At 41.0% G+C, this 19360-nt stretch overlaps 1 protein-coding gene across 1 annotated transcript; it reads left to right on the forward strand.

The window, feature by feature from the left end:
- The first annotated feature begins 8479 nt into the window (after window positions 1–8479).
- LOC129831397 (immunoglobulin lambda-1 light chain-like) lies at window positions 8480–18005 on the forward strand. The gene is made up of 4 exons (XM_055894764.1): window positions 8480–8602; window positions 8708–9045; window positions 16556–16592; window positions 17434–18005. Exons 1-4 carry the CDS (start codon window positions 8563–8565, stop codon window positions 17757–17759), a joined length of 741 nt encoding a protein of 246 aa, XP_055750739.1. The 5' UTR covers window positions 8480–8562; the 3' UTR covers window positions 17760–18005.
- The last annotated feature ends 1355 nt before the right edge of the window (window positions 18006–19360 follow it).

Here is a 19360-nt window from a genome sequence, read left to right on the forward strand (position 1 = left end):
CTCTGGTACAGGAGGCTACGATTGGTGTGTTTCACTGTTGTAATTAATTAAACTATGGACTTTTATTTATTTATTTATTTATTTATTTATTTTTATCCCCTTTTCCCCACAATTTTCGTGGTATCCAATCGCTAGTAATTACTATCTTGTCTCATCGCTACAACTCCCGTACGGGCTCGGGAGAGACGAAGGTCGAAAGCCATGCGTCCTCCGAGGCACAACCCAACCAAGCCGCACTGCTTCTTTAACACAGCGCGCCTCCAACCCGGAAGCCAGCCGCACCAATGTGTCGGAGGAAACACCGTGCACCTGGCCCCCTTGGCTAGCGTGCACTGCGCCCGGCCCGCCACAGGAGTCGCTGGAGCGCGATGAGACAAGGAAATCTCTACCGGCCAAACCCTCCCTAACCCGGACGACGCTAGCCCAATTGTGCGTCGCCCCACGGACCTCCCGGTCGCGGCCGGCTGCGACAGAGCCTGGGGGCGAACCCAGAGACTCTGGTGGCGCAGTTAGCACTGTGATGCAGTGCCCTAGACCACTGCGCCACCCGGGAGGCCCAACTATGGACTTTTCTAATGTGAATTTATTACACATCTTCACAGCAGCAATCACTGGTAAAAATTTAAATAACACATTTGTTAAAAATAATAAAAGTGCCTTTAAAACAGTGAAGCCCTTTTGTACAATGCAAGGAAGTACTACATCAATGGTACACAATTCAGAAGACTGGTATCCAGGTTTTGATTGGCTTGCCCCGACTGGCCGTTGGACTGGAACCCGGAGGACAGGCTGGTCAACGACCCAATGAGTGTGCAGAACGCCTTCCAGAACCGGGAGGAGAACTGAGGACCCCGGTCGGAGACCATGTCCACCTGGAATCCATGCACGGGCACAGGGTTTTGTCCTTCTCCACAAAGAAGAGCCCTGCGCCGGCGGGGGAGGCAGAAGGATGCACCCTGCAGCCAGGGAGTCCTCCATCTAGGTCTCCATAGCCTTGGTCTCCGGACCCAACAGAGAGTACAGTCGTCCCCGAGCCACTATCTCCAAATGTAGTACGAAGACAACATGTGCTTACCCACCCAACACCTGCCATATTTACTGACACCTATTCAATCCTCTCAGATATACATGTGTCTATGGGTAGGGGGGTAGGAGTTGATATGCCTGTGTCTATGGGTAGGGGGCTAGGAGTTGATATGCCTGTGTCTATGGGTAGGGGGGTAGGAGTTGATATGCCTGTGTCTATGGGTAGGGGGCTAGGAGTTGATATGGATTGCATGCTGATTTTAGTGGGGCGGCTTAGCAACTCAATAGTCCAATGAGTGGTAGTGTTTAATGGAAGTTATTACGGTATAATACCACGTAGTGTCGTGTCATGCTGTGTTTCACATTCTGCATCAGTGAACAGAATAGAAGCTGCAGTTCTGTCAACGTACACCAGAGGAGGACATACGACCACCAATAATGACTGAGGAAAGATCTACATGTACTTTACAACAGGAACAGCTGTCTGTAGACCACTGGTTTCAGTCCCACCCAAAGACCAGCTGATGGTTTCATATCTACTATCTCTAGTTATCAGAGTCATTCACCAGGGACGTGTCCTAGATCTGACACTGAGTTACAGGCAGTGATGTGTTGTTCCCCTTTCTCCCCCAGAATACACCTGCTTCCCCTCCCCTCCTCCTCTCCTTATTTATAGCTTCATGTAAATTAAGGGGTTATTTTATCTCCTCTCAGAACTGTGTGGGGGGGAGAAGGGGGGGGGGGGTGCTGAAACTGAGGGTGCATCCCAAATGGCACTCTATTCCCTTTCCAGTGCACTACTTTGACCAGGGCACTATAAAGTACGCTCTCCCCAAAATTCACAGAAGAGTGACTCCACCTATACCAGGCAGGCCCATTGTCAGTGGTAACGGATCTCTGACAGAGAATATCTGTACCATTTTGTGAAACCCTGGTTAAACTCTCTCCCCACGTATGTCAGAGAATCTATTGATTTTATTCATATTTTGAAATCTGTGGACCCTATTCCTGAAAAATTATATTCTGTATACTTTTGATGTTACCAGTCTATATACTAACATTGCCCATCAGGGCGGCCTAGAGGTCCTCCTGTTCTACCTCAGTGAACGTCCTCCTAATGCTCTACCCAGCACCAATTGTATTGTGGACTTGGCTGAACTGCTACTAACCTCCAACTATTTTCTCTTCAGAGGAGACTTTTTCCTTCAGACCAAAAGGGACAGCGACGGGGATCACTATGCCTTCTAATTATGTTAACCTATATCATTATGTTAACCTATATCATTATGTTAACCTATATCATTATGTTAACCTATATCTAGGAATGTTTGAAAACATGTGGGGCTGAATCCAGACCTTAACCCCTTTCTTGCAAACATTCTCCTTATTTGGAGATATTTGGATGACATTTTCATGGTCTATACAGGGACCCCGGAAGAACTCTTGAAATTCCCTGCTTATCTGAACTCCATGAATGAACACCTTTGTTTCATCATTAACTGTGACCTGTCACAAATCCGTTTTCCTGATGTGATGGTTATTAAGGATAAAACCTCCCTCTCTGCAGATCTCTATAGGAAACCTACGGACAGGAATACCCTCCTTAGAGGTGACAGCTTTCATCCACATCCACTTATTAAAAGTCTCCCTATAAGTCAATTCAGCCGTATCAGAAAAATGTGCAGATCTGATGCCTCTTAAAAGAAACAGACCACGGACCTCACACAAAGGTTTAAGGAAAGGGGGTACAAAGACAATTGGGTAAAACATGCCAATACTCGTTTTGAAGGACTAACACAGTTGGAAAGCCTTCAACCAAAAGTTCAAGAAAAAGCAGAACATGTCCCATCATGCTTCACCCTATACTCACCATTGGGGAAGGCATTAAGGACATTATCAGGAAGCACTGGTACATTATTGATACTGACCCACAATTGAAACAAATTTTTAAATATCCCCCACGTTTGGTCTTTAAAAGACCACCTAACGTGAGAGACATTGTGGTCAAATCTGATTATCCACCAGAGAAAAGGGAAACTTTCTTGGACAAGGTTACGGAGGATAATTACAAATGTTGCCAATGTGCTCAATGCAGCTTCACCTACACATGCAACTCATTTACCTACCCCCAGACCAGGACAGAGATTTAAGATCAAAGGCCTGACTACCTGCATGTCCACCAATGTTATTTACATGTTGACATGTCCTCGTGGTCTGTCTTACAAAGGGTAAACCCATAGAAGCCTTAAGACACGGATCATTGAACACCGCAGCAATATACGGACAGGTGAGACAGGAAATCTGGTTGTACAAGCTGGACATTCTATTAGTTCTCTGAGATTCATTGGAATAGAAATGGTCAAGATGTCACGCAGGGGAGGGGACTACGAGAGGACACTTCTTCAAAGGGAATCTTTCTGGATCCACAGGCTCAACACACTGTCTCCTCTTGGCCTTAACGAGGAGTTTGACTTGAAAGCATTTTTATAATTTGAAAATGTCAAAATGATGTTATTTTACCCAAATATTATCCTAATATTGTATATGTATATATACATATACTACTGTAAATATTGATCACATTCCTTGTGTACGATCATATATTTTTATACATTGAATGTTTAGGACTGTGAACATGTGTTACATTTTTTGTACCTCGTGTTTCAGGAAGTGATGTCACTGAGTACTGCCCCTATATATAGGACCTTCCACCCCCACCGGGGATATGGATGCCTGATGAAGACATAAGGGTCGAAACTTTATTATAAATAACATCACCTGGGAGCATGAGCAGCAGTGTGCTGCATTTTCCTTTCTGTTTAAATTAATATAAACATCATGGATTATATAATGGAGGAGGGTAGAGGATATGTGGTGATTAATATAAACATCATGGATTATATAATGGAGGAGGGTAGAGGATATGTAGTGATTAATATAAACATCATGGATTATATAATGGAGGAGGGTAGAGGATATGTGATTAATATAAACATCATGGATTATATAATGGAGGGTAGAGGATATGTGGGGATTAATATAAACATCATGGATTATATAATGGAGGAGGGTAGAGGATATGTGGTGATTAATATAAACATCATGGATTATATAATGGAGGAGGGTAGAGGATATGTGATTAATATAAACATAATGGATTATATAATGGAGGAGGGTAGAGGATATGTGGTGATTAATATAAACATCATGGATTATATAATGGAGGAGGGTAGAGGATATGTGATTAATATAAACATAATGGATTATATAATGGAGGAGGGTAGAGGATATGTGGTGATTAATATAAACATCATGGATTATATAATGGAGGAGGGTAGAGGATATATGGTGATTAATATAAACATCATGGATTATATAATGGAGGAGGGTAGAGGATATGTGGTGATTAATATTAACATCATGGATTATATAATGGAGGAGGGTAGAGGATATGTGATTAATATTAACATCATGGATTATATAATGGAGGAGGGTAGAGGATATGTGATTAATATAAACATAATGGATTATATAATGGAGGAGGGTAGAGGATATGTGGTGATTAATATAAACATCATGGATTATATAATGGAGGAGGGTAGAGGATATGTGATTAATATTAACATCATGGATTATATAATGGAGGAGGGTAGAGGATATGTGGGGATTAATATAAACATCATGGATTATATAATGGAGGAGGGTAGAGGATATGTGGTGATTAATATAAACATCATGGATTATATAACGGAGGATATAAACATCATGGATTATATAATGGAGGAGGGTAGAGGATATGTGATTAATATAAACATAATGGATTATATAATGGAGGAGGGTAGAGGATATGTGGTGATTAATATAAACATCATGGATTATATAATGGAGGAGGGTAGAGGATATGTGATTAATATAAACATCATGGATTATATAATGGAGGAGGGTAGAGGATATGTGGGGATTAATATAAACATCATGGATTATATAATGGAGGAGGGTAGAGGATATGTGGGGATTAATATAAACATCATTGATTATATAATCGAGGAGGGTAGAGGATATGTGATTAATATAAACATAATGGATTATATAATGGAGGAGAGTAGAGGATATGTGGTGATTAATATTAACATCATGGATTATATAACGGAGGATATAAACATCATGGATTATATAATGGAGGAGGGTAGAGGATATGTGATTAATATAAACATAATGGATTATATAATGGAGGAGAGTAGAGGATATGTGGGGATTAATATAAACATCATGGATTATATAACGGAGGATATAAACATCATGGATTATATAATGGAGGAGGGTAGAGGATATGTGGTGATTAATATAAACATCATGGATTATATAATGGAGGAGGGTAGAGGATATGTGATTATTATAAACATCATGGATTATATAATGGAGGAGGGTAGAGGATATGTAGTGATTAATATAAACATCATGGATTATATAATGGAGGAGGGTAGAGGATATGTGGTGATTAATATAAACATCATGGATTATATAATGGAGGAGAGTAGAGGATATGTGGGGATTAATATTAACATCATGGATTATATAATGGAGGAGGATAGAGGATATGTGATTAATATAAACATCATGGATTATATAATGGAGGAGGGTAGAGGATATGTGGGGATTAATATAAACATCATGGATTATATAATGGAGGAGGGTAGAGGATATGTGGTGATTAATATTAACATCATGGATTATATAATGGAGGATATAAACATCATGGATTATATAATGGAGGAGGGTAGAGGATATGTGATGATTAATATAAACATCATGGATTATATAATGGAGGAGGGTAGAGGATATGTGATGATTAATATAAACATCATGGATTATATAATGGAGGAGGGTAGAGGATATGTGGTGATTAATATTAACATCATGGATTATATAATGGAGGAGGGTAGAGGATATGTGGTGATTAATATAAACATCATGGATTATATAATGGAGGAGGGTAGAGGATATGTGGGGATTAATATAAACATCATGGATTATATAATGGAGGAGGGTAGAGGATATGTGGTGATTAATATAAACATCATGGATTATATAATGGAGGAGGGTAGAGGATATGTGGGGATTAATATAAACATCATGGATTATATAATGGAGGAGGGTAGAGGATATGTGGGGATTAATATAAACATAATGGATTATATAATGGAGGAGGGTAGAGGATATGTGGGGATTAATATAAACATCATGGATTATATAATGGAGGGTAGAGGATATGTGGTGATTAATATTAACATCATGGATTATATAATGGAGGAGGGTAGAGGATATGTGATTAATATAAACATCATGGATTATATAATGGAGGAGGGTAGAGGATATGTGGGGTTTAATATAAACATCATGGATTATATAATGGAGGAGGGTAGAGGATATGTGATTAATATAAACATCATGGATTATATAATGGAGGAGGGTAGAGGATATGTGATTAATATTAACATCATGGATTATATAATGGAGGGGGGTAGAGGATATGTGATTAATATTAACATCATGGATTATATAATGGAGGAGGGTAGAGGATATGTGGTGATTAATATAAACATCATGGATTATATAATGGAGGGTAGAGGATATGTGGGGATTAATATTAACATCATGGATTATATAATGGAGGAGGGTAGAGGATATGTGATTAATATAAACATCATGGATTATATAATGGAGGAGGGTAGAGGATATGTGGTGATTAATATAAACATCATGGATTATATAATGGAGGAGGGTAGAGGATATGTGATTAATATTAACATCATGGATTATATAACGGAGGAGGGTAGAGGATATGTGGGGTTTAATATAAACATCATGGATTATATAATGGAGGAGGGTAGAGGATATGTGATTAATATAAACATCATGGATTATATAATGGAGGGGGGTAGAGGATATGTGATTAATATAAACATCATGGATTATATAATGGAGGAGGGTAGAGGATATGTGATTAATATTAACATCATGGATTATATAATGGAGGAGGGTAGAGGATATGTGGTGATTAATATAAACATCATGGATTATATAATGGAGGAGGGTAGAGGATATGTGATTAATATTAACATCATGGATTATATAACGGGGGAGGGTAGAGGATATGTGGTGATTAATATAAACATCATGGATTATATAATGGAGGAGGGTAGAGGATATGTGGGGATTAATATAAACATCATGGATTATATAATGGAGGAGGGTAGAGGATATGTGGGGATTAATATAAACATCATGGATTATATAATGGAGGAGGGTAGAGGATATGTGATGATTAATATAAACATCATGGATTATATAACGGAGGAGGGTAGAGGATATGAGGTGATTAATATAAACATCATGGATTATATAATGGAGGAGGGTAGAGGATATGTGGTGATTAATATTAACATCATGGATTATATAATGGAGGAGGGTAGAGGATATGTGATTAATATAAACATCATGGATTATATAATGGAGGAGGGTAGAGGATATGTGATTAATGTAAACATCATGGATTATATAATGGAGGAGGGTAGAGGATATGTGGGGATTAATATAAACATCATGGATTATATAATGGAGGAGGGTAGAGGATATGTGATTAATATTAACATCATGGATTATATAATGGAGGAGGGTAGAGGATATGTGATTAATATTAACATCATGGATTATATAATGGAGCGGTGATGAGGGTAGAGGATGGTGGAGGGTCAAAAGCAGAACAAATATATTTGAGATAGTTTATCATACAGCCCATTTGTAACGGCAGCCTTCCCTCTCTTCACTAGAAGAGGAGGTGTAACAGGGATCGGACCAACAGGCAGCGTAGCCAGTGCTCAATATGTTTAATTAAACGAAAACAGTTTTAACACTTACAACGATACAAAACAACAAAATGTGGCAAACCGAAACAGTCCTAGCTGGTGCAGACAAAACACAGAGACAGGAAACAACCACCCACAATCCCCAACACAAAACAAGCCACCTATATATGATTCTCAATCAGGGACAACGATTGACAGCTGCCTCTGATTGAGAACCATATTAGGCTGGACACAGAAACAGACGAACTAGAAACACAACATAGAATTCCCACCCAGCTCACGTCCTGACCAACACTAAACAAGCAAAACACATAAGAAATCTGGTCAGGACGTTACACCATTTGCTTAAATAGTTGCGACACATTTAAAGTGACTTGTAGGTAAGTGTGTTTAGAGTAAAGATCAATAATTATAATAGTATTATTAGAACTGTGGAAGTCTGTTAACCCCCAGACATGTCAATCAACTATGAGAGTAGCTAGTGATTGTAGAGGCCCCTCCCTCTGGTCCTACATGGCTTGGTGATAGGTTAACTGTAGAGGTCCCTCCCTCTAGTCCTCCCTGTCTGTCTCCTTATAGGGGGGTCCTGCAGCCTCTCCTCTCCTCAAACTCCAACCCTGCTCATCTCTCAGCTGGACAGTAAGGGCCGTTCACACCACACACTGACAACATGCTGGGGACACTCTGCACTCTCATCACTGCTCTAACATGTAAGGATTTACTGTTTGTTCATTCTGAATCTAAAGAATTCAATAGAAGTTGTACATTCATGTATGATGAAATGTCTTAATAAATTGTGTGTTTAATTCCCACAGATGTCAGTTGCCAGAAAGCAGTGACACAGACACCTTCAGTACTGACTGTCAGTACAAAGGGGACTGCTACTTTTTACTGTGACATCACCAAAGATGAAAGAAATTATGTAAGCTGGCATAAGCAGGTTCCAGGAGGAGCTCCTCAGTATGTGTTAAGGTTTTACCGTACTCAGGCCTCCCCTGATGTATATGGTTCTGGTTTCTCCTCTGATCGTTTCACATCTAAAGCCACGTCTGATAAGGATTATCAGTTTATAATCAGTAATGTGGAGGAGACAGACTCAGCAGTGTATTACTGTCAGACTCAGAATGATTCTCCTTTTGCGTACGTATCACAGTGATATACACCATGACAAAAACCTCCTCACCAAACACACTCACTTCTGCTTTCAGATGTTCTGAATATAGACACTAACTGAATGTCAAGTCATCCTGAACCAGTGTGTCTGCAGTAGGAGAACATTCCATGCTTGTGTTTTACACAAAACCCTTCACACATTTACTAGAATGTTGTCATTAACAATTACACCTAGTTGTCCCAAAGCATGAATGATAAAGTGATATTCCAGAAGGTTCAGTCCTAACAGAAGACTCCATGTATCAGACAACCTCCATGATAGTCAGTCCCCTGGTTTACAGTAGAGACATATTACATCAACAGTCATTTAGTAATGTACTGTTAGTTCAGAACCCCACTATCAGGTCCAGATAATATTATTATATTGTTATTATCTATATTATGACATGCTTATTTCAGTAAACCAACCAACACAACTCACATGAAACTAAATACTGCTCTTTTCAGTGTAACCAAAATGATCCCATATAGTTTTTGTTATACCAATCTAAAATATATATATTTTTGATAGTTGAATAGTTACAGTATGTTACGAATCCCTTTGGCCCGGCAGTCTAGGGGGCATTGTAACGAGACCCGTAACATAACACATGCAAATTATAGTAGTGAAAAAGTAACAGTGAGAACGAAATAACCACAGTAAACTAAATTACCGTCAAACACTCATGGTTTTTTTTTAAACACGCGGTAAAGAAGGGCAGGAAAAGGGGCTGAGCTGGACCCAAGGAAAGAAGCAAATATCCAAAAACACCCCTAAGCTAGTCTAGCCTACTTCAATACAGCTAACTAGCAGGCTGTTAGCCAGCCTGCCAGCTTAGTGGAGTCTGCCACTAGCATAGTCAGTGTAGTCAGCTCAGCTAGCCCCATTGAGACTGTGTCTGTGCCTCGACCTAGGTTGGGCAAAACTAAACATGGAGGTGTTCGCCTTAGCAATCTCACTAGGATAAAGACCTCCTCCATTCCTGCCATTATTGAAAGAGATCTTGATACCTCACATCTCGAAATAGGGCTACTTAATGTTAGATCCCTCACTTCAAAGGCAGTTATAGTCAATTAACTAATCACTGATCATAATCTTGATGTGATTGGCCTGACTGAAACATGGCTTAAGCCTGATGAATTTACTGTGTTAAATGAGGCCTCACCTCCTGGTTACACTAGTGAACATATCCCCCGTGCATCCCGCAAAGGCGGAGGTGTTGCTAACATTTACGATAGCAAATTTCAATTGACAAAAAAAATAATGACGTTTTCGTCTTTTGAGCTTCTAGTCATGAAATCTATGCAGCCTACTCAATCACTTTTTATAGCTACTGTTTACAGGCCTCCTGGGCCATATACAGCGTTCCTCACTAAGTTCCCTGAATTCTTATCGGACCTTGTAGTCATAGCAGATAATATTCACATTTTTGGTAATTTTAATATTCACATCGAAAAGTCCACAGACCCACATAACATAACATAACAGACTGTAACCTGGGGACTGTTGATAATAGAGACGGACACTCTGGACTGTAACCTGGGGACTGTTGATAATAGAGAAGGCCACTCTGGACTGTAACCTGGGGACTGTTGATAATAGAGACGGACACTCTGGACTGTAACCTGGGGACTGTTGATAATAGAGACGGACACTCTGGACTGTAACCTGGGGACTGTTGATAATAGAGACGACCACTCTGGACTGTAACCTGGGGACTGTTGATAATAGAGACGGACAATCTGGACTGTAACCTGGGGACTGTTGATAGTAGAGACGGACACTCTGGACTGTAACCTGGGGACTGTTGATAGTAGAGACGGACACTCTGGACTGTAACCTGGGGACTGTTGATAGTAGAGACGGACACTCTGGACTGTAACCTGGGGACTGTTGATAATAGAGACGACCACTCTGGACTGTAACCTGGGGACTGTTGATAATAGAGACGACCACTCTGGACTGTAACCTGGGGACTGTTGATAATAGAGACGGACACTCTGGACTGTAACCTGGGGACTGTTGATAGTAGAGACGGACACTCTGGACTGTAACCTGGGGACTGTTGATAGTAGAGACGGACACTCTGGACTGTAACCTGGGGACTGTTGATAGTAGAGACGGACACTCTGGACTGTAACCTGGGGACTGTTGATAGTAGAGACGGACACTCTGGACTGTAACCTGGGGACTGTTGATAATAGAGACGGACACTCTGGACTGTAACCTGGGGACTGTTGATAATAGAGACGGACACTCTGGACTGTAACCTGGGGACTGTTGATAGTAGAGACGGACACTCTGGACTGTAACCTGGGGACTGTTGATAGTAGAGACGGACACTCTGGACTGTAACCTGGGGACTGTTGATAGTAGAGACGGACACTCTGGACTGTAACCTGGGGACTGTTGATAGTAGAGACGGACACTCTGGACTGTAACCTGGGGACTGTTGATAGTAGAGACGACCACTCTGGACTGTAACCTGGGGACTGTTGATAATAGAGACGACCACTCTGGACTGTAACCTGGGGACTGTTGATAATAGAGACGACCACTCTGGACTGTAACCTGGGGACTGTTGATAATAGAGACGACCACTCTGGACTGTAACCTGGGGACTGTTGATAATAGAGACGACCACTCTGGACTGTAACCTGGGGACTGTTGATAGTAGAGACGGACACTCTGGACTGTAACCTGGGGACTGTTGATAATAGAGACGACCACTCTGGACTGTAACCTGGGGACTGTTGATAATAGAGACGACCACTCTGGACTGTAACCTGGGGACTGTTGATAGTAGAGACGGACACTCTGGACTGTAACCTGGGGACTGTTGATAATAGAGACGACCACTCTGGACTGTAACCTGGGGACTGTTGATAGTAGAGACGGACACTCTGGACTGTAACCTGGGGACTGTTGATAATAGAGACGACCACTCTGGACTGTAACCTGGGGACTGTTGATAGTAGAGACGGACACTCTGGACTGTAACCTGGGGACTGTTGATAATAGAGACGACCACTCTGGACTGTAACCTGGGGACTGTTGATAGTAGAGACGGACACTCTGGACTGTAACCTGGGGACTGTTGATAATAGAGACGGACACTCTGGACTGTAACCTGGGGACTGTTGATAATAGAGACGGCCACTCTGGACTGTAACCTGGGGACTGTTGATAGTAGAGACGGACACTCTGGACTGTAACCTGGGGACTGTTGATAATAGAGACGGACACTCTGGACTGTAACCTGGGGACTGTTGATAATAGAGACGGCCACTCTGGACTGTAACCTGGGGACTGTTGATAATAGAGACGGACACTATGGACTGTAACCTGGGGACTGTTGATAATAGAGATGGCCACTCTGGACTGTAACCTGGGGACTGTTGATAATAGAGACGGACACTATGGACTGTAACCTGGGGACTGTTGATAATAGAGACGGCCACTCTGGACTGTAACCTGGGGACTGTTGATAATAGAGACGGCCACTCTGGACTGTAACCTGGGGACTGTTGATAATAGAGACGGCCACTCTGGACTGTAACCTGGGGACTGTTGATAATAGAGACGGACACTCTGGACTGTAACCTGGGGACTGTTGATAATAGAGACGGCCACTCTGGACTGTAACCTGGGGACTGTTGATAATAGAGACGGCCACTCTGGACTGTAACCTGGGGACTGTTGATAATAAAAACGGCCACTCTGGACTGTAACCTGGGGACTGTTGATAATAGAGACGGCCACTCTGGACTGTAACCTGGGGACTGTTGATAATAGAGACGGACACTCTGGACTGTAACCTGGGGACTGTTGATAATAGAGACGGACACTCTGGACTGTAACCTGGGGACTGTTGATAATAGAGACGGACACTCTGGACTGTAACCTGGGGACTGTTGATAATAGAGACGGACACTCTGGACTGTAACCTGGGGACTGTTGATAATAGAGACGGCCACTCTGGACTGTAACCTGGGGACTGTTGATAATAGAGACGACCACTCTGGACTGTAACCTGGGGACTGTTGATAATAGAGACGGACACTCTGGACTGTAACCTGGGGACTGTTGATAGTAGAGACGGACACTCTGGACTGTAACCTGGGGACTGTTGATAGTAGAGACGGACACTCTGGACTGTAACCTGGGGACTGTTGATAATAGAGACGGACACTCTGGACTGTAACCTGGGGACTGTTGATAGTAGAGACGGACACTCTGGACTGTAACCTGGGGACTGTTGATAATAGAGACGGACACTCTGGACTGTAACCTGGGGACTGTTGATAATAGAGACGACCACTCTGGACTGTAACCTGGGGACTGTTGATAATAGAGACGGACACTCTGGACTGTAACCTGGGGACTGTTGATGATAGAGACGACCACTCTGGACTGTAACCTGGGGACTGTTGATAGTAGAGACGGACACTCTGGACTGTAACCTGGGGACTGTTGATAATAGAGACGGACACTCTGGACTGTAACCTGGGGACTGTTGATGATAGAGACGGCCACTCTGGACTGTAACCTGGGGACTGTTGATAATAGAGACGGACACTCTGGACTGTAACCTGGGGACTGTTGATAATAGAGACGACCACTCTGGACTGTAACCTGGGGACTGTTGATAGTAGAGACGGACACTCTGGACTGTAACCTGGGGACTGTTGATAATAGAGACGGGCACTCTGGACTGTAACCTGGGGACTGTTGATGATAGAGAAGGCCACTCTGGACTGTAACCTGGGGACTGTTGATAGTAGAGACGGACACTCTGGACTGTAACCTGGGGACTGTTGATAATAGAGACGGCCACTATGGACTGTAACCTGGGGACTGTTGATAATAGAGACGACCACCATGGACTGTAACCTGGGGACTGTTGATAATAGAGACGGCCACTCTGGAATGTAACCTGGGGACTGTTGATAATAGAGACGGACACTCTGGACTGTAACCTGGGGACTGTTGATAATAGAGACGGCCACTCTGGACTGTAACCTGGGGAATGTTGATAGTAGAGACGGACACTCTGGACTGTAACCTGGGGACTGTTGATAATAGAGACGGACACTCTGGACTGTAACCTGGGGACTGTTGATAATAGAGACGGACACTCTGGACTGTAACCTGGGGACTGTTGATAGTAGAGACGGACACTCTGGACTGTAACCTGGGGACTGTTGATAATAGAGACGGCCACTATGGACTGTAACCTGGGGACTGTTGATAATAGAGACGACCACTCTGGACTGTAACCTGGGGACTGTTGATAATAGAGATGACCACTATGGACTGTAACCTGGAGACTGTTGATAATAGAGAAGGCCTCTCTGGACTGTAACCTGGGGACTGTTGATAATAGAGACGACCACTCTGGACTGTAACCTGGGGACAGTTGATAATAGAGACGACCACTCTGGACTGTAACCTGGGGACTGTTGATAATATTGCTGGTTGGTATAAACAGGTTCCAGGAGGAGTCCCTCAGTACGTGTTAAGGTGGTACCACACTGGTTGGAGCTCTGTAGAATATGGTTCTGGTTTCTCCTCTCATAAATTCACATCTAATCATCAGTCTAAATCAGATTATTGTTTGATTATTAACAATGTGGAGGAGACAGACTCAGCAGTGTATTACTGTCAGACTCAAAATGACTCTCCTATCCCAGTGATATACACCATGACAAAAACCTCCTCCCCAAATACACTCACTTCTGCTTCATGGCAGTGGGGTGAACTCTAAGAAACAGCAGTTGGTCAGTGATTATTACAACAATACATACATGTCACAATGGGAGATCTGGGAATGGAAGAACCATTCATTCCTACATGTCAAAAAGATTATAAGAAGACATTGTCTGAAAGGAAACTGATGTTGTCTCTCTTGTTGTCATCATCATCACCACCATCATCATCATCATCATCATCAGGTCAAAACTGCATCATATGGATAGTGCTTTAACTGATGGATTCAAAAGGACCAGACACCAACAGCAGAATATGATGCTATTCTATATACTGTTACTTCATAGAGAGGAACTCTAGAAAAGCCTGAGATGTTTGTAGAGAGACTGAAGCTCTGTCTGAATGGGATGTTTCAGTTCCTGTCCTCTCAGTAGAGAGAGTGAAGCTCTGTCTGAATGGGATGTTTCAGTTACTGTCCTCTCAGTAGAGAGAGTGAAGCTCTGTCTGAATGGGATGTTTCAGTTACTGTCCTCTCAGTAGAGAGAGTGAAGCTCTGTCTGAATGGGATGTTTCAGTTCCTGTCCTCTCAGTAGAGAGAGTGAAGCTCTGTCTGAATGGATGTTTCAGTTACTGTCCTCTCAGTAGAGAGAGTGAAGCTCTGTCTGAATGGGATGTTTCAGTTCCTGTCCTCTCAGTAGAGAGAGTGAAGCTCTGTCTGAATGGGATGTTTCAGTTCTTGTCCTCTCAGTAGAGAGAGTGAAGCTCTGTCTGAATGGATGTTTCAGTTACTGTCCTCTCAGTAGAGAGAGTGAAGCTCTGTCTGAATGGGATGTTTCAGTTCCTGTCTTCTCAGTAGAGCGAGTGAAGCTCTGTCTGAATGGGATGTTTCAGTTCCTGTCCTCTCAGTAGAGAGAGTGAAGCTCTGTCTGAATGGATGTTTCAGTTCCTGTCCTCTCAGTAGAGAGAGTGAAGCTCTGTCTGAATGGGATGTTTCAGTTCCTGTCCTCTCAGCAGAGAGAGTGAAGCTCTGTCTGAATGGGATGTTTCAGTTCCTGTCCTCTCAGTAGTGACAGTGAAGCTCTGTCTGAATGGGATGTTTCAGTTCCTGTCCTCTCAGTAGAGAGAGTGAAGCTTTGTCTGAATGGGATGTTTCAGTTCCTGTCCTCTCAGTAGAGAGAGTGAAGCTCTGTCTGAATGGGATTTTTCAGTTCCTGTCCTCTCAGTAGTGAGAGTGAAGCTCTGTCTGAATGGGATGTTTCAGTTCCTGGCCTGTCAGTAGAGAGAGTGAAGCTCTGTCTGAATGGGATGTTTCAGTTCCTGTCCTCTCAGTAGAGAGAGTGAAGCTCTGTCTGAATGGGATGTTTCAGTTCCTGTCCTCTCAGTAGTGAGAGTGAAGCTCTGTCTGAATGGGATGTTTCAGTTCCTGTCCTCTCAGTAGAGAGAGTGAAGCTCTGTCTGAATGGGATGTTTCAGTTCCTGTCCTCTCAGTAGAGAGAGTGAAGCTCTGTCTGAATGGATGTTTCAGTTCCTGTCCTCTCAGTAGAGAGAGTGAAGCTCTGTCTGAATGGGATGTTTCAGTTCCTGTCCTCTCAGTAGAGAGAGTGAAGCTCTGTCTGAATGGATGTTTCAGTTCCTGTCCTCTCAGTAGAGAGAGTGAAGCCCTGTCTGAATGGGATGTTTCAGTTCCTGTCCTCTCAGTAGAGAGAGTGAAGCTCTGTCTGAATGGATGTTTCAGTTCCTGTCCTCTCAGTAGTGAGAGGGAGGAGGTTATTGTACGGCTGTGTATACAAACTGAATCACTGTGGTATTCGGACAAGGAACCAAGCTCATTGTTACTGGTGAGTTCCCTTTCTTTCAACCTTATATGTTTTTTAAAATGGGTTTTTGTAATACATAATAGTTAATAAAGTTAAAGTACTTAACATGATATTATTTTTTCATATTTATTTAGTGTAAATAACCTACTTTGTGGACTGATTATCAAGAGTCATGGACACCATGTGACATCTTCATAGCCTACAGTATATCTGTAGTTGTTGATTTCACATTTAAACTTAAAAAACGTGATGGACTATTTGACCATGTAGTTACTGCTGTCACTTGACAACACTACTCATTTATAATGTCTCATACAATAATAATATATTTACTCAGAGGTAGATTTGAATGTGAAGTCTACATAAAGTTGTATGAAACTTTAAAATGTTGGTCCCACGTTATATTAAATAATGATAAAACCATGTATATGGTAGTTACACACAATGTTGCTACATGATTCATTACATTGCAGTTGGTAACTCCGTTTGCTGGTTGACTAGTAGTAGGATATATGTGTGATTGTATCCCTCATTCACCACATCTGACTTCTTGATTATGTTTAAACTTAGAGATCTGAACTCATTATCCACTTGCACAGAAATCTGCTTTACCTCTGAAAAGTCACATATGGAGAGTTACTTAGAAAGTCCAGCTACAAACAGAGATATGAGTAATATGTAACAATAGAATTACATGGTTTTAGTGCCTTTTAGTTTAGGAGCCCAACATGATAATTGTTTGTAGCCTTTGAGACAATGTTGTATTTTTTATTCTACAGTATAATCACACAACCCTGTTTCATTCTACTAACATATCAAATGATTTAGTGTAATATTTATTCTGCTCATTCCATTGGTCCAGACTCTAGCCTCCCTCCGCCTGTCTTGACCATCTTCCCTCCGTCCAGCGATGAGTTGAAGTCCAGCAAAGTCACCCTGGTGTGTCTGGCCAGTCAGATGGCCATGGGCTACGCCGATGTCAGCTGGACCGCGGGAGGGAATCCGGTCACCGGCGGCATCGCTACGAGTGGCCCGGTGCCGCAAGCCGACAAGACGTTCCAACTCAGCAGCTGTCTGACCGTTGACACGTCAGAATGGAACCAGGACAAAGTGTTCTCATGTAAAGTCACCGCGGGCTCCAAGTTCGCTGAGAAAGGCATCAAGAAGTCTGTATGCAGCACTGAATAGCCTGAGAACCATTGTAATGTCCATTTGATTTTCTACATCACTTTTCAAGATATTGTTAATGCATTAGAAGTTTAACCTGCATATATACATTATGTTCCATAAAAGATAAATAGCTAATCACACTGATATCATAGGCTATATGATAAGTATACTTTTTATATTTGAAATTGGTTGTTTTGCAGATGTATAATAGAGGAATAGTTAGAGCTTTGCTGTATTGTGGATATTAAAGAACATTCTAAAGAACACGTGTTTGTATTTGAGCATGTTGATGAACATCAGTGTTAGCAGCACTAAATGAGGGGGAGTTTAACTGAACTCAAATAGAGCAGCTCTCTGACTTTAGTCCAGATCCAGAAATAGTTGATCTAGATATCCAGGATGTAGAGCAGGTTTACTGTAATGTTAATGAATAACCAGAGATGGACCAGAGGTTTAAATTACAACTTCACATTATTGAGAACCTTCATTAGTGTGATATGACTGTATTATAAGATCATTCTGAAAGTATATATTTAATAATCATCCACATCTATTTAAAATAGTTAATTTGATGTACAAATGTACAATAACATTTTACTCATGAATCTTTTCTCTCCGTACATCTTTGCCAGCAGGGGGAAAAATAAGAGATATAATATTATAATATGCTTCCACCTTGTGGCTCAAACAGTTGTAGTTCATTATAGTTTTACTTCATTATAGTTGTATTTCATTATAGTTGTACTTCATTATAGTTGTATTTCATTATAGTTGTATTTCATTATAGTTGTAGTTCATTATAGTTTTACTTCATTATAGTTGTAGTTCATTATAGTTTTACTTCATTATAGTTGTATTTCATTATAGTTGTACTTCATTATAGTTGTATTTCATTATAGTTGTATTTCATTATAGTTGTAGTTCATTATAGTTGTAGTTCATTATAGTTGTAGTTCATTATAGTTGTAGTTCATTATAGTAGTATTTCATTATAGTTGTATTTCATTATAGTTGTATTTCATTATAATTGTATTTCATTATAGTTGTATTTCATTATAGTTGTAGTTCATTATAGTTGTAGTTCATTATAGTTGTATTTCATTATAGTTGTAGTTCATTATAGTTGTAGTTCATTATAGTTGTAGTTCATTATAGTTGTATTTCATTATAGTTGTATTTCATTATAGTTGTAGTTCATTATAGTTGTAGTTCATTATAGTTGTAGTTCATTATAGTTGTATTTCATTATAGTTGTAGTTCATTATAGTTGTATTTCATTATAGTTGTATTTCATTATAGTTGTATTTCATTATAGTTGTATTTCATTATAGTTGTAGTTCATTATAGTTGTATTTCATTATAGTTGTAGTTCATTATAGTTGTATTTCATTATAGTTGTAGTTCATTATAGTTGTAGTTCATTATAGTTGTATTTCGTTATAGTTGTATTTCATTATAGTTGTATTTCATTATAATCATTTCCAGACTAAATCCATCACCAGTTTCAAATCATTCAGAAATGACGTTATTGAAAGTTAGTGTACAATATCTCTGTTGTCAGTACGTTATTGAAAGTTAGTGTACAGTATCTCTGTTGTCAGTACAAAGCTCTCCTCAGT

This window comes from Salvelinus fontinalis, chromosome 2, assembly GCF_029448725.1.
Source record: "Salvelinus fontinalis isolate EN_2023a chromosome 2, ASM2944872v1, whole genome shotgun sequence".
Lineage (NCBI taxonomy): Eukaryota > Metazoa > Chordata > Actinopteri > Salmoniformes > Salmonidae > Salvelinus > Salvelinus fontinalis.